The sequence below is a fragment of the Castor canadensis genome, chromosome 7 (genome assembly GCF_047511655.1).
Source record: "Castor canadensis chromosome 7, mCasCan1.hap1v2, whole genome shotgun sequence".
Lineage (NCBI taxonomy): Eukaryota > Metazoa > Chordata > Mammalia > Rodentia > Castoridae > Castor > Castor canadensis.
This window is the reverse complement of record NC_133392.1, coordinates 64,489,330-64,505,955: the sequence shown is the minus strand read 5'-3', so window position 1 is coordinate 64,505,955 and position 16,626 is coordinate 64,489,330. Positions and strand designations below refer to the sequence as shown.

General features: G+C 42.3%; 1 protein-coding gene and 1 non-coding gene across 9 annotated transcripts in view; both read right to left on the bottom strand.

The window, feature by feature from the left end:
• Positions 1-15,872, bottom strand: part of Kat6b (lysine acetyltransferase 6B) — a 180,306-nt gene extending 164,434 nt beyond the window's left edge. Inside the window, exons 1-3 of one of the 8 annotated variants that reach the window (XM_074079216.1) lie at positions 15,686-15,872; positions 5,705-5,774; positions 950-1,827 (exon numbers count right to left, since the gene is read on the bottom strand). In XM_074079216.1, the coding sequence (XP_073935317.1) occupies positions 950-1,570 (621 nt within the window). In that variant the 5' untranslated portion in view covers positions 1,571-1,827; positions 5,705-5,774; positions 15,686-15,872. Of the gene's footprint in view, positions 1-949; positions 1,828-5,704; positions 5,775-12,572; positions 13,840-14,230; positions 14,734-15,190; positions 15,267-15,371; positions 15,522-15,685 lie in introns of those variants that run through there. The other 7 variants (XM_020175024.2, XM_074079217.1, XM_020175023.2 and 4 more) reach the window with 7 other exon arrangements.
• Positions 6,187-6,290, bottom strand: LOC141425197 (U6 spliceosomal RNA). The gene has a single exon (XR_012450286.1). It is a non-coding gene; the product is annotated as a U6 spliceosomal RNA (small nuclear RNA).
• Positions 15,873-16,626: the final 754 nt, after the last annotated feature.

The window sequence follows — 16,626 nt, the reverse complement described above, 5'->3', positions numbered from 1 at the left end:
ACTCAGGGCTTCATGGTAGCTAAGCAGGCGTTCTAATGCTTGAGCCACACCTCCAGTTCATTTTGCTCTGTTTATTTTGAAGATGGAGTCTCTTGAACTATTTGCCCTGGGTGGCCTCAAACCATGATCCTCCTGATCCCAGCTTCCCAAATAGCTAGGATTACAGGCACGAGCCACTGGCACCTGGCCTTATTTTTCTTTTCAACTTGCTGGGTACCAGTGGCTCATGCCTATAATCCTAGCTACTCAGGAGGTAGAGATCAGGAGGATCATAGTTTGAAGCACTCAATTCAATCCCAAGTACCACGCCCTGCCCTCCCCCCCAAAAAAATCACATGATCACCATATTAAATTCTTAACTAGCCAATAAGGAAGCCCTCAATACATTGTAAACAAGTTTTAGAACTTATACAGTGAAACAATATATACATCTTCAAATGTAAAAGCTTGCTTTAAGGCAAAACAGATTTTATCAAACTTTACTCCAAACTTTTGTCCATAAAGAAGTTAACTGAGGACATGACCATAAAAAATTTTCCCACTAGTTTCTCTGCATTCTACCTTGTTAGCAATTAACCTATTGAGAACAGCAGAATAGTGTAAGACATGGGAATTCTCTAATAGTTACTTCATTGCTAATGAGATTTTTACAACAGCCAAATCCTTGCAAATGTAACACTCCTTGGTTATATGCAGCATAGCTAACTTTTGGTTACTGTACGACCACTTCATGTTCTTGTTATGTAAGACTAATAGGACAACTGGATTAAGCAGTTCTTTTAAAAAGGGCTACACTGAAGAGAAACCAAAATTCAGCTTTAGGGTTGACTTTGGTATACAGTGAAGGAATCACAACATGTGACTAATAAATTTTATTAAAAAAAAAAAAAAAAACTTAACTGAAACAATTAAAAGTCAAAAACCAGCACTATTTAGCTTCTTCACTTACCTGGTCTTTCTCATGGGGTAGAAGGCTGACAGGTGGAAGGGAGGATGGGAAAGCACTGGGATACTGGGGCACCCCTTTGCCATCCAAGCTCCCATAATTGACCCTGTACTGTGGTCCATCTTTCAGTAACCTCCCATTGTTCACGGCACGTTTGGCCCCCAGTCGCAGCCGCTGCTGAAAGGCTGGGTTATTGGTGGTGCTTGTGAGATCACTCTGACTTCGGAGATACTTCTCTATGTTCTTCAAGGAGGAGCCACTGGGCTCCTCAAGTCCTTCAATTGCTCTCCTTAAAAGTTTATTCCAATCCACATTGCGTAGATCATTATATGATCCTCTAGAACCCTTGGTTGACTTAGGAAAAGTGCCCGGTTTAACTGATGCAAATCGCCCAGGGTTGTCTGGGTCCTTATATGAAGCAAGGCCTTTGTTGGTGACTTTGAGAACTGAGCCATCCTGAACACTGAGTTCCAGCTGTTCAGAGACTGTTTTCTTATCCAATCCATGGGATGTGCTGACTGCATGGCAGATTCTCTCTTCAGAAGGCCTTTGCTTTTGTTTTTTTATTTTCTGTATAGCTTCAAGAATCCACTCTGTATAAAGTGGGTTTGCAAGTTTTACCATGATTGACAAGTGACTTCTTCAACACAAAAGTTACCCATAGAGGTTCTCCTGGTATTTAACAGAACTTGCGCATTCAAAAGTCATTTACAATTCAACAAATAGGCAAAGTATTCCAGACCATATTATGCAACACCTTACAAATACCCATCCTTAAGAGATTCAAGAGGACAAAAAGGCAATGTTGACAGTCGTCGTATTATATCAACAGCAAAGACTGCATTCAAGTGAAGAACATCTTTAACTAGGAAAATCAATACCTTAAAGGATAAAAAGGAGAGAAAAGGTTCTTAATAATGGAATTTCTAAAAATATATTAAAAGATTCTCTAGTACTACTTTTTCAGATGCAAAATGACCACAAAAGTAATGAAGTACAGTGAGTATTGTGTAACAGCCACAGTGACAATATTTTCCAACCAGAAATTAGGTCATAGTCTGAGAAGGAACTTTTTTTTTTTTTTTAGCATTTTTCACTTATTTATGTGAAGTCACTTATAGATCATTTAAGAGATAATACCTAGGCTGGGGGGGGCAGGGTTTCCAGTGATAGAGCTCTTGGAGACACTGGGTTTAAGCTTCAGAACTGGGGGGGAAAAAAAAGACCATCTAAGTTAAACTTAGATGGATATTAGTAAATTTATATGAAGGTCCAATGTATATTTCTATTACAGACATAAAATCAACATCAAAAACAAAATATAGCCAGGCACCAGTGGCTCACACCTATAATCCTGGCTACTCAGGAGGCAGAGATCAAGAGGATCATGGTGCGAAGCCAGCCCAGGCAAATGGTTCATGAGACCTATCTTGAAAAAACCCTTCACAAAAAAAGAGTGATGGAGTGGCTCAAGTTGTAGGCCCAGAGTTCAAGCTTCAGTACCGCAAAAATAAAATAAAATAAAATACTTTAAAAAAAAAAAGTATATATATATATATATATATATATATATATAGCCAGACACCAGTGGCTCACACCTGTAATTCTAGCTACTTGGGAAACTAAGATTGGGAGGATTGCAGGCAAACAGTTAGAGAGACCCCATCTCCAAATAACCAGAGCAAAAATGGACTGGAGATGTGGATCAAGCCATACAGTGCTGCTTTGTAAGCATGAAGCCCTGAGTTCAAACCTTGGGCTGACCAAAAAAAAAAAAGTATGATGAAGTCCATTAAACTTGTAAGAAATCTTAGCCAGGTACCAGAGGCTCACACCTATAATACTAGCTACTCGGGAGGCAGAGATCAGGAGGATCATGGTTCAAACCCAGCCCAAAGAAATAGTTTGCAAGACCCCATCTTGAAAATACCTAATACAGAAAAGAGCTGGTGGAGTGATTCAAGTGTAGAGAGCCTGCCTGGCAAGCATAAGGCCATGAGTTCAAATCCTAGTACTACCAAAAAAAATAAATATTAAACTTTAAAAAAAAAATAGCAACCCTGATTTCGGCTAAGAAAATTTCCCACCTAACTGATAAACCCTATAACCCACAAGTTGGAAAACTGAAATTAATATAGTAACATAACCCTTCATCTTAAAATAATGCAGCATGCAGCATTCTACTTATCTTAATACCTAGTTATAGGGCTGGGGAACATGGCTTAAGTGGTAAAGCACTTGCCTAGCATGTGAAGCCCTGGATTCAATCCCCAGAATGGCAAAAAAAAAAAAACAGTTACAATTTTAGCTCACTGAACAATACAAAGCAGATTCCTACAGATCTGATTCCAGGTAGACAGAGGTAATGCTGTCTAAGAGACTCAAAGCATTATGTGATCCATCCCCAGATCCCCATCTGATATTGAGAACATCTACAAAGAACATCAGGAGAAAGAGCCCTGGCCTAGGTAGGAACTGGCCAGATCTGGGCTTAAATCTTGCTATCCAATAATAACACATTTTAACTGTTTTTATACCTTAAAGTTTACAGTGTACTTATACCTAACTTGTCATTTAATCTTTAGCACAATTCTGAAGGCAAACAGGTTCAGAAAGAGATGGAACTTGCCCAATGTAACAGTCAATAACCGCAGACTTAAGGCTCAAATGCCATTATTTTACAATCCAAATCCAACACCATTCTCATCAGAACCACAACTGCATGTTCTAGATGGCTCTGCTTCTGCAGAGACATTGATGTGACTCCATAAGCCAGCCCTACTAACATCTAATGAGGAAATCTTGAAGTAGTCTCCCCTAACCTGTGAAGTGGTTTCAAGAACCACCCCACTGCGATGCCTAAAATCTTGGAAAATACTAAACCCTATTGTTTCTTCCTCTACATACGTACATACATACATACCAATAATGAATTTAAATTAAAATTTGGTATAAGAGACTAACAATAAAATATAATAATCATAATAATATAAAATTATTTAAAACTATGACTTATTTATTTCTGGAGTTTTCTATTTATTATTTTTGGACAGAGGTTGACCATTAGAAAACAAAACCATGAAAATCAAAACCATGGCAATCTCCCACAACTGCTGAGAAAAAGTGTCTATAGCATCTAGTATTCGACATACAGTAGTGTTCCATTACTATGGCACATCTATCAAATGCAATGTTCACACACCTTGAAAAATGTCTCATAAAATACAAAATTGAAGTTATCTTTGGTTATTTGTTTAGATGAAATATGACTAAATGGGGAAGACAGTATCTTTTTTCAAAAACTTTAGCCAGATATACTGAAGAATATAACACTTGTTCTCAAAGATCCTGGAGTATTACTAAAAAAGCAATTAGGCCACTAAACTGTTCTTATTCAAACTGCTTGAAAGGGAACATTTAAAGAGGCAGTTGTACTCTTTTCAGATCAGAAAAATATAGGTTCCCTCCATTTTTTTCCTCTGTTTCAGAAATCCGGACTTTGTGATCCTAGGACCTTAAAGGTCATCCAGTCCAACCTCTGTTAATTCACTAAAAAAACCTTTATCCAACATCCTCAACAGTTGCGCCATCAAGTCTTTACTTAAAATATTTCCACTGACTGAAAATTTGTCACTTTTAGAAACAGCTCACTTCACTGTTGGACAGCTCTAACTGTAATGTAACTTTTGCTCACAGGAGCAAATATCTACCTCCCCATGACTTCTACCCACTAGTACTAGTTCCCCAGGAACAATCCCAAGACATTTTTACTATTTCTTCAATATGATATGCCTTCCAACACTTGGAAACAACTATCTTTTACAAAACCACTAACAATGAAACACCATTCACCTTAACAAACCACTCACAGCCCAGTTCCTTGACCTCCCCACTTATCACCTGGTCTCCAAGCACTGCCTTTGCTCATTACTTTGGCTAATGTCCGCCTTAAAATCTGGCAGTCCGATCTTATTCAATTATAAAGGCAACCCAAAATTACAGGAGCTTCCTTAGTAGCTCTGCCACATAGGCCATGCTGAGCATGCAGTCCAACTAAAACACCTGATCTTTTTTTCAAAAATGCTGTCAAACTGAATCTTTCCATCCTTTCCTTGCACAAATTTAAATGCTGGGATTTAATGTTTATTAGGGTTCAATTTCTCTTGTTGGTTTATCTTCTAACCTTCTAAAGATTGTTTTGAATCTTAATTCTGTAATTTATGTCATATGCAAATCTAGTAAACACTCCCTTTTGCCACTATATAAATCATTGACAAAAATGTTAGACTAGGAACACAGCATGTTTAGGAATGAGAACTGTCAGCTTTCACAGAACAACCACATTCAGGATAGAACACAGGAATCATTCTGTGTAAAATGGTTTGGGGCAAAATTTCATTATAAAACATTTCACTGTATCCAAGTATTATTTCATCTTTCACCATTTATTCAGGATGAATCACAACTAATTTAATTTGATTGCACAAAATACAAGCACAGGAAACAAGAGAAGAGGTCAGAGGAAGGTGTCCAATATTGCAAAGTTGCTTTTAGGAACTTCGGTTACATAGGCAAATAAACATACATTAAAACAAAATACATTTCATAACTAATAAATATCCAAAATGTACCTTCATGACAAGCTTTTACCACAATCTGTACCCACAATCAAAATAACCATTCATATCCATTACCAACACATTTCAGTAAAACTGACATTTTATATCTAAAAAAATGTAATAAAACAAGGGAAAATACCAGAATTGGAACTCCAAATGTTTTAACAGTCCATGACAAAAATGAAGATTATCCAGGTCTTCAGGTAAATCTGCCAAAAGAAAAAAAAAAGTAAATGTTCATTTGGACATAAAAACATCCCTAAAATTCAGCAACTATCTGTAGAGCTCCACAACTATTACAAAGTAACATAAACCAATACAAACAGCTGCAGTGAGTTTATGAGCACTCTGCAATTGACAATATATTTATTAACTCTTTCAGACCACTAAAGGATATTTATAAACATGGAATTCAAGACAGGAAATAAAGCCCCAAGGAAAGTGTACCCTTCTGGGGGGATCACATGACTCTCCAATTTTTTTTTTTCTTTTTGTTTGTCTTACTTTTTGTGGGCAGTGTACTGGGGTTTGAATCAAGGGCCACAGGCTTGTTACATAGGCACTCTCCCACTTAAGCCCCTGATTCTCCAATTTTTTTTTTTTTTTACAAATAATCAATATAAAAATATGAACATCATAAACTTGCATGTCTTCCTTGCTCAGAGGCCATGCTAATCTTCCCTGCCTCTTTCCAATTTCAGTATATGTGCTGCAAAAGTGAGCACATGCTCTCCAAACTTTAAAAATCATGTTTGTGATAAGCCTAAGAAAGAAATCATCATGAGAAAAACCCACTACTACTCATATAGACAGGCAAATGTAACATTTTATGGTTGGGAGGGAGGGTCAAAAGTTGTTTTAAGGTCAGCTTTAACTTTCCCAGGCAGCATTCATTGTTTGTCCCAATGGTCCCTAGGTGCTGACTAGACTACCAACATATGACCACCCGCTTCACACAATAGTAAACATGTATCAACACACATTTTAGGATGTAGTGATCATTTTTACTTCAAAAGCAAAAAATTAATTCAAAAGCAACTGTAAATAACTGTATTCTAATCTTACACAAAATAACCAAGCAACCTTAGATCCTCCTCCCCTTCCCCAGTTACCAGCACACACCCCAATCCTCAATTTAATCTCAAAATTAGCTCTCATCTGACACCAACCAACTGAGTTAATTAAGCAGAAGCAGATGTAACTCAGCAGCTCTTTGCTACAAGCAGAATCACATTGTTTAAAAAAAAATACACAGCTAGGAGAGGAACAAAATCAGAAGTCTCTTAATCTGTAGCCAATTCTCAACTGAACACATGTATATTATCCACTTTGTATATTATCCACTGCAAATTTTTTAATCGTAGGCTGATTTTTTTCCAACATCTCACTGGTCCCACTGTATATTGGTATAAGCTAAGAGAATAGATTGAAAACCAATTTCTTTTTAGACTAAGCAATATCTAACAAGAAAGACAAATCTACAAGAAAAAAATGCATAATTCATTCAAAAGCCAAATAGAAATGATTTTTTTTCCCTGATTCGGAATTATCCACACCACTTGTCTTTTCCAAAGAACTGGCACTTATTTCACATGTAAATAGGACATTCAACCATAAGCTTAAACCCTAAAATTATTCTCTTTTCATTTTCTTAATAAAAACTTGAAATTTGGACTAAAAGCCTATCAAAAAGGCAGCAAATCATTCTGAATTAATTCAAGAGATTAATGATACATCACATTATTCTATTTTCTAAGGTGAAAAATTCTAATTTTAGCTTAAAAATCAGCAAATTACATGGCTGTATCATACAGTCTTTATAACACTATTTACATCCTTCATTACATACTATTCTAAACAAATCTAGAGAAATGCTTAGCCCAACACTGAGCTTTTAGTTTCACTGGTATTATATAAATATCAACACTACTCAGAAATATTCACGTCAGCATAAGAATCAAAATATACTCAGTCCTAAGTATTATGCGAGGGCTGGAAGTGTGGCTCAAGTGGTAGAGTACCTGCTTTGCAAGCATGAGCCCCTGAGTTCAAGCCTCAGTCCCACAAAAAAAAAAAAAAAAAACCCGTCCTAAGTATTATGCGAGGCCTCGCCTAAGCTTTTACTAAAGCTGTGTGTTATTTCAAAATCAATGTCATAACATTCAAGTCATGAGATTATGGATGTGCCAAAAACAGGGATATAAAAAAATAAAGATTAATAATAGCGTTTACTCTTTTGTCATCCTGAGTTTTACTTGCTACATTATTTTTAGCTCTCTTACTTTTATAAGCTCTTGGATTTTTTCAAAACCAATTGTGTAACTGAGTGAGCATCCACAAATCTTAATACTATCTTTCAAAACACAATATAAACTGCTAAGGAGGGGACTTTGACTTCTTTTTCCTCTATCACCACCCGGTACAGCCTAGTGGCACAATAGATCAAAATAGCATCCCTGGTTTACAAATATCCACTGTCTAAAGGTCAAACATCATTCATATGGTGGTATTTGTTAACTTTCAAGTCATGGGTACAGTTACTTGCCCTAAAATTAATGCTTGAGGACCCACACATGTGAATTGGGAGTAAGTTTACAAATGCTAATCAAAGAACAACCAAGAAATATTTAGGAAAAGTGTTCCTTGCATGTAGCCCTGTGGTAAGTGCTATGGGAAACAGAGCAAAACTGGAGAAAACATACAAGAAAAAAATTAAGAAATAAAAAAGTGCTATTTGGCAATTCCTAAAAAAGCTAAACACAGAAATGACATATGACCCTGTACTTCCACTTCCAGATTAAAATATGCCCAAAAGAATTGAAAACAGACACTCAAATACATGTACGTACAACCACATTCATAGCAGCATTATTTGTAATAGCCAAAAGGTGGAAACAGCACAAATGTCCAGCAACAAACAAAATGTGGTATATCTGTACACTGGAATATTAGCCACAAGTATTACATACTACTACAACATGGATTAACCTTGAAATCATACTATAAAAAAAGCCAAACAAAAGGTCACATTTCATGTAATTCCATGTATATGAAACATCCAGAATAGACAATTCATACCCAAAACCTAGACTGGTGGGGCCTAGAGGGAGGGGAACACAGGAAGAAATTGCTTAAACTGGTATGAGGTTCTATTTTGAATTGATGAAAATGTCTTGGAACTAGAGAGGTGTTGATCACACAATACAGTGAATGAATTAAATGCCACCGAACTGTTCACTTTAAAATGGTTAATTTCATATTATGTGAATTTTACCTTCACAAATTATGGGTGTTTTTTTTTCTTTACAAACTATGTTTAAAAATAACAAGCTGGATGTGGTGGCTCACATCTGTAATCCCTGTACTTAGGAAGCTGAAGCAAGAGGCTGAGGGTTCAAGACCATCCTAGGCTACACGTCAAAATTGTGTTTTTAAAAAAAGCTGGACACCAGTGGCTCACACCTGTAATCCTAGCTACTTGGGAGGCAGAAATCAGGAGAATGAAGGTTCGAAGCCAGCCTGGGCAAACAGTCCTCGAGACCTTATCTTGAAAAAACGCATCACAAAAAAAAGTGCTGGTGGAGTCGCTCAAGGTGTAGGTCATGAGTTCAATCCCCAAAAAAAAAGATGTGGTGGCTGTGGCTAAAGAGAGGCTGGTGTGAATTTGAAAGAGGGAATAGGAAGGAAGTACAGAAGCAAGCAACACAGTAACACATAGTAAAGTACACTCATGCACACATACACACAAAAATTTGTTGCGTGTTGGAATCACTCTGCCAATATTATCCACCCACTACAGAAGAGAGATTGAAAGAAAAAAACCAAAGCAACCAATATTTCATCTCTCCAAACATCGATCTTGCTCAACTTATGTTTATGAGTCTAATTCACCACGTCCAAAGCAGGCACTCAATAAATGTTAGTTGCATTGAATTTTAATTCCCCATCTTTTTAGAGTAATACTAAGTTCTTTTCTGCTACTCATTAACAGAGAGAGTTTTCCATTCATAAGCTAATAATGTTTTCTAAGGATTTCTAAAAGGCTAAATCACCATGAAAATTATCATTTCAACTAATACATTTTATATTAATTGGAAGTTTAATTTTTCATGTCATGCTCTCCTAGTTGACAATATCCTTGTTATGTCATTAAACTGTAATTGTGTAAATCTGCTTCAACAAACAATAACCGAACCATCAATAAACTATTATGGCTTCCATAATCCCTAGCAAAGATTAGTTTCAACATCATCATCATAAATTAGTAGAGACATGTCCCAAATCTCCTGGTGAAACCCATGAATTAGGTTTACATAGTCATTCCTGCGTTTAAGTGCTCAATAGTTTCAGTCTCTAAAATTTCATCACACTGTTAGGAACCTCACAGGAAATTTGATCCCTTGTAAAACAGAGGATTGTAGAGACAAGATGAAAAGTCATTTGAAGTCATCCAGGCCTTTGGAGCCAGGGTACACTGATTAGTAATAATGATAACTAAGGACTTTCACTTAAGAAATAATCAACTATTTAGAGTGTCTCATTTTTTTGGCATTTAAATTCTTCTATTCAATCCTAGACTTCTCCCTAATTACAAATTAGCTTTCATCAGTTTTTAATAACAAAGACTAAGAACAATGTATTAAGAAATAACCTGATCTGAATTTTTAAAAGACTATTTTGAAGGAAAAAAAAAAGATTTTGAAATGATAGATCATTTCAGGACACTGTGTTAGGTATCATCAGACCAGATATCCAGTATACTCTCAAAACAAATTAAGGTTGCCCTTTAAGAGTCAAGAAATTTATAAATCTGAGCTGGAAGCTTGGCTCAAGTGGTAGAGAACCATGAGTTCAAAATCCAGTACTGTCAAAAAAATAAAAGAAATTTATAAATCTACCTTTTTGAACACATGCATATATTTTCAAGAGTTTACAGACCTTTCATTTTGTTTTCTGCTTTTTTTGGGGGGGAGGGTTTCTTAAAGCATGTCTTTTTTTTTTTCCTTTTTCTTTTATTATTCATATGTGCATACAAGGCTTGATTCATTTCTCCCCCCTGCCCCCACCCCCTCCCTTACCACCCACTCCGCCCCCTCCCTCTCCCCTCCCCAATACCCAGCAGAAACTATTTTGCCCTTCTTTCTAATTTTGTTGTAGAGAGAGTATAAGCAATAATAGGAAGGAACAAGGGTTTTTGCTGGTTGAGATAAGGATTGTTTTCTGCTTTTTTTGAGACAAGGCTTTGCTATGTAGACCAACCTGGAACTCTCCACCCTTCTGCCTCAGCCTCCCAAGTACTAGAATTACAGGCGTGCAACAACACCACACCCAGCTGGTTTACAGACCTATTATCACCACGAATGAACTAGTCTACTGGATACTTACTCCACTTACTTTAACATAATACAGAGAGGTATTTTATCCAGTTTCACAAGAGATGTTTTTGTGTACTTTAATTAGGGCATTTTACATTAAAAGTAAGGAAGTTAGTCGGGCTGGGGTATGCCTCAAGTGGTGGAGTGCCTGCCTAGCAAGCTCAAGGCCCTGAGTTTAAACCCAACTACCACAAAAAAAAAAAAAAATCTAGAAATGTTATTCAACAAGTAGACATGAAGTATCCCACTAAATTCCAGGATATTGGATATATTATTAAATCAATTTAAGTCTCAGTTTGCTCATTTGCAAAACTGAAAATACAACCCTGTTTTATAAAACTATTAAGAGGAACTACTGCAATAACAAATATGAAAGAAGCAAGGATGGTGGCAGACACATAGCAGGAACACAATAAAATGCTAGCTCATAAAAGGGAAAAGGGTAATACAGTCAGTTGGAGACCTGTAAAATCTAACCTAGCAGAACAACTTCTGTCTCTATGACCATTTTCTCCTAAGAGACAGGGGAAGTCAGCACCTGGCTGTTAGTGGTAGTTGCAGACAAGTAAAAGATTCAAGACAGAGAACAGAAAAAAGTGAAGAAAAGCAAAAATAGATTTGTAACAGCGAGGTTGGGGTCAAGAAGAATGTATCTTACTCACAGTTATACATATTTTAAGGTCAACAAAGCATTTAGAGAATACTGCACAGAAGAATATTTTCTTGACCTCAGGGTAGGAAAAGTCTTAAAATAAGACACAAAAGGCACTAACCATAAATAAAAGACCAATAAATTTGACTCCATTAAAATTAAGAACTTCTGTTCATTAAAAGACACCATAAAGAGAATGAAAAGACAAGCCACAGAAAAGAAGGTATTTGCAACATATGCACAGGACAAAGGACTTGTATTCACAGTAAATAAAGAACTTCTAAATAGCAATAAAACACAGAGGCTCAATTAAAAGTGGGGGAGTAGTGGGAAGACATCCTTGAAAAGGAACTTTACAAATGAGGAAACCCAAACAGCTAATATATATATGAAACGCTATTCAACCTGATTGCTAATCAGGTAAATGTAAAATTTACTACATCAGCTAAAATTTAAAAAACTAACAGACTGAGTTGGAAAGGATGAGAAGCCATGGCAATTCTCATATATTGCTGAAAGGAGTGTAATCTAGTATACCACTTTGGAAGTTTATTAGCTAGTAAAGCAAATCCCCTATGATCAGGGTGACTATACAACTCATCATCCAAACCCAGGTACTTCTGACAACTAACCGTGTCATAATTACATTGAAACAACAGGCATAAACCAGGATAAATGGTCAACATGTCTAACCAACAATTCCATTCTTAGGTACACGTTAGAGAAACGTGTACACATGGGAACCAGATGAAGTGTGTGGGAATACTCACAGCAGCTTTGTTCACCACTGCCCCAACCCAGAAACAACTAAAATATCCCGCAAGAGTGGAATGGATAATACAAGATAATGGTGCATTTTCTCTCAAGCCTACTAGGAGATTGTAGGGACCTTATTAAAAGGTGCTATGGAAATGCAAATTAAGGCATTACAGAGAAGAAATGTCTCTTCATCCCATTTCTCCCATTCATGTTTCACTTACCATTCTGCAAGCAAAGAATGACCACTACATTTCACACATCCCTATTTTCATGAACCTTTTTCCTTCTCTGGATACAAATGCAGGAGGGCCCAGGCACGTGGAAAACCAAAGGCTTACTGCAGATAACAAAACTGAGAACTAGATCACATAGTGAAGTCTTTTTCTAACTGATACAGGAAAATCCAAGAAAAGCTATTTTAATAGCTTTTCTTTAAACTTCCTCTACCTTCCATTCTCACCCTATTTACCTTTCATTCACATTATGCCTTCCATCTAAGTTTCCACCTTGTCTGCATGAGTATAAATGTATGGTGTAACAGCAATGACATAACATCTACTATATTCAGAGGCCCAGGTCCAGGTCCAGCTACTTCATATCCTCCCAACTACAGGGAAATTCTTTCAAAGTGCATAGGGGGCCATTTGTAATCGGGCCTCCTCTGCCTTTACCCTGTCATCTCCCACCATTCCTTGAACCCTGCCCATACAAAAGTACTAGAAAATTTAAAAATATCAAATGTTCTTTCCCAAGGTAGCCTACATGCCTCTTCCTGGGACAATCTAAGAACCCACTCCACTTTCTGCCCCACCTTCAAGAGTCCAACTCAAGTTTCACCCAGGCAATCAAGCCTGGGTCTGTCTGTCCAGACAACTCTATCTACCAAACTAGCACCTTTCTTGGACCCATCCTCACTCTGGGCACAGTCCACCAAATTATGCCCACCCAGACCTATTTCCAGTCCTGCCCACTTTCTTCACACCTGCAGCTTTCTGCTGAATCTCCTGTTCCCATGAGATTTCCTGTTACAGATACATTTTGTAAATTATAAGCAGCCTCCATACCCTCCTTTCACATTTAAGTCTGCTCTGCTGTCTTACATCATCTTTCAGAAACTCTTCCAAGCATAACCTTCCCATCCTTCCATGTTTTTTTTTTTTTTTTTGCTTAATGCTTCATATACCCCTGAGCTAGCAAACCTCCTTCGTATCCCAACATAAGGATTCACCCTGATATCTCTTTCCCATCACAGCAGTTACACCTGCCAATACTCCGCACATCCAACACCTACTCTGCAATGCTCTCTCAACTCTTGCTCCACATCCACCACACCCAAACTCATCCTTAGTCTGCCCTCAGATAACTGCAATCTCACCCTTCTGGATGATTTCACCTTCCCTCACATAGCCCTCACTCCTTTTCCAACCCCTCCAAAACTGCATCCTTCCTGACTGTCCCTTCTACACCTGTTTCTACACCTCCAGGTTCCCCTCCCATCTACCCCTCGCGAATCCAGCCCGCACCCTCATCGGCCACCCATAGCTCCTACCAGTTCACTCCCACTCAGAAATCCCCTCCCAGCCCCCGCCTTCAGACTCCTCAAGCCCCGCCCCCACCCCGATTTCACCCCACCCTTCCACCCTCGAGCCCCGCCCCTTGCCCTGGAGGCCTTGCTGAGGGGCGGGGCCTATCCCTCCTCTTTCCCCCGCCCCCTACCGTCACGCTCAGGGGCAGCCTGACCCCGAGCGGCCCCGCGGTGACCCTCGCGCAGAGGCCTGTGGGAGGGGCGTCTCAAGTCCCCGAGCCCCCCCCGTCGGTTCCCCCCCTCCCCGCGCGCTCAGTCTCCTCCCCCTGGGAACGCGCGGGGTGGGTGACAGACCTGGCCGCGCGCCACAGCCACTGCGCCTGCCGGGGGCGCTGCCGCTGCCTGAGAAAGAAGCCGCGGCTGCCGCCTGGAGGAGGAGTCGTCGCCTCCGCCACCGCTGCCGCCGCCGCCAGGGGTAGGAGCTAAGCCGCCGCCATTTTGTGTCCCCCTGTTGTTGTCGTTGACATGAATCCGACATGACACTGATTACAGCCCAATGGAGTCTCATTAAACCCGAGCCGCGGCTCCGCCCCGGCGCTGCTCCATTGGACGAGACTGTGGACACTTTAGGCCACCCGTTGGCCTACGGGTCTGTCCGTCACTCACTTACTAACCACTCTGCAGCCCATTGGGGCAAGTTTCTGCCGGTCATCTCGCCTTCACATAGACACACCTCTCGACCCATCAACTCCCCCCCCCTCCGGCACCACCCGGAGGGAGGGTCCACTGCCAGGACCAATCAACAGACCTCTAGGTCCGCCTCTTCCGGGCACCTATTGGTTCAGCCCTTTTTCTCTCTCCCAGACACCGCGCCACCTCTACTTCCACCTACCCGCCCCCTCTACCTCTAGAAATGGATTGGGTCCTCTTGTAGACGAGGCGCTTGGCCTTATTGGCTGCAGACAACGCCAATCAGGAGCCTTTTCCCTCTCCCCTCCCCCACTCAACCCCAAAGCCCCTAGCCCGCAGCTAAAGTTTGTGTGAGAGCTGATCGCTGGCGGCGGCCGCAGGATTTAGGGGTGGGCGCGGGCGGGCACGCGCGGGCGGGCACGCGAAGTTAAAATTCGAGGTTCTCAGTTGGCAGCTCCCGTGGTGGAGCGGTCGGACGGGCGCGCCGCCCGGAGCGTTCCTTCCCGCCCCCTCCTCCACCCTCTCTCCTGTCCCGTCCCGGACGACTACTCGCCCGCCCCCTGGCTCGCATCCTTTCCCCGCACACACACACACACACACACACACACACACACACACCCCTACCCTGCAAGCCCCAGGCCGGGTGCAGGCAGAACGATGTCGCTGCAGGCTCTTCGCCATCCCATGCCGAGGGGAAGCAAGCCCCTACCCGCCGGGCGTGCACCCCCCGGCTCTACACTCGCCCGTGTCTGCAAGCACGTGCACCGTTCGCCGCTGCCTCGGGCCACCCGGGTCCCCGGCTAACCTCGCCTGCAGCCCGGCCAATCGCTCGCTGCCCTTTGTTGCTGCAGCCTGGGTCTCCCCGCTGCCTTCCTCAGCCTCCGCCTCGTCCTTTGCCAGCCGCCCGGGTCCGCAGCGCCGCGCTCCCCCCGCCCGGGACCCACCGCCGCCGCCTCCTTCTCCTCCTCCGCCTCCTCCTCCTCGGCTCCGGGCTGCAGCGCACAGAGCCCGAGGCAGCGCCGCCCAGCCCTGCTCCCCCCGCGCCGCCCGCTAGCCCGCCTGGCCCGGCCGGGGGCGCAGCCCGGACCCCGCCCGCCCCAGTCTCCGCCCCGGGGGTACCTGCCTCCGCCCCGGGGGGCTCCGCTCGCTGCCCTCGGGGGAGGGCGGGGATGCCGGTGTCCGCGGGAGGATGGGGACGCCTGGGCCGTTTGGAGAGGGGAGTGTGCCCGCCAGGTCTGGGACTGAGGTGCGGTCCTCGCCAGCGCGCCCCCCTCCCGCCGCCGTGGGCCCCAAACTTCGTCCTTCGCCTGGGCCTTGTGCCCTCGGGCGATCGCGACAGTTTTGGGGTGGGGATCGCCTCAGGAGCTGTGTATACCCTGATCTGGAGGAAGAGGGAGCAGTGACATTCAGCGACTGCGGACAGGGCACGGCGGCGGCATCCTTGGGTGGGAGTGGGGATGTCAGACGAGGGCTGGAGAGGGAAGCAGCCCCTCAAGATGCCCTCTCCCGGCCTGCGAAGGGCTGGCGATGACTGAGTCGCGTTCTGGCTCCTTGGGCTGTGCAGCTGGATGGCAGAGGGGCTGCGGAGAGGTGGGGAGGATACCGCTGGGGGGCCCTTCCACCCCCCCCCCCAGCCAGCGCTCTAAAGAAGGCTGATGGCGAAGTTCGGTTTTCCAGGCTTCCCCTGGGCCCCCCGAGTTCCTGAGGCCCACACGAGGGAGGCTGGGGGATCCTCTGGCCCAGGCGAAGCCACTCAGAAACTGCCCACATGCCTCCCAGCGCCCCCGGACTCTGAAGACAGCGTCCCCAACTCTTCCAGGGGATGGGTGGGATGCTGGCACGGGAGACTTAAGAATATAGGAAAGGTAGACTCGAGAAATGGCTCCTACAGAGTTTGTGCACGAAGTTTCCTTTCCCAGGCGCCATTTCTTCGGGAGGGGGAGGAGAACTATGGCTCTGAAAAAGAACCAAGTTTCAGGCATGAAGGCCTGGGTTGGAAGAACCACCTGTTGCCTGAAGTCTGTCCTTGAAGGCAGGTCGGTCTTGGGCCCTGGTGGGGT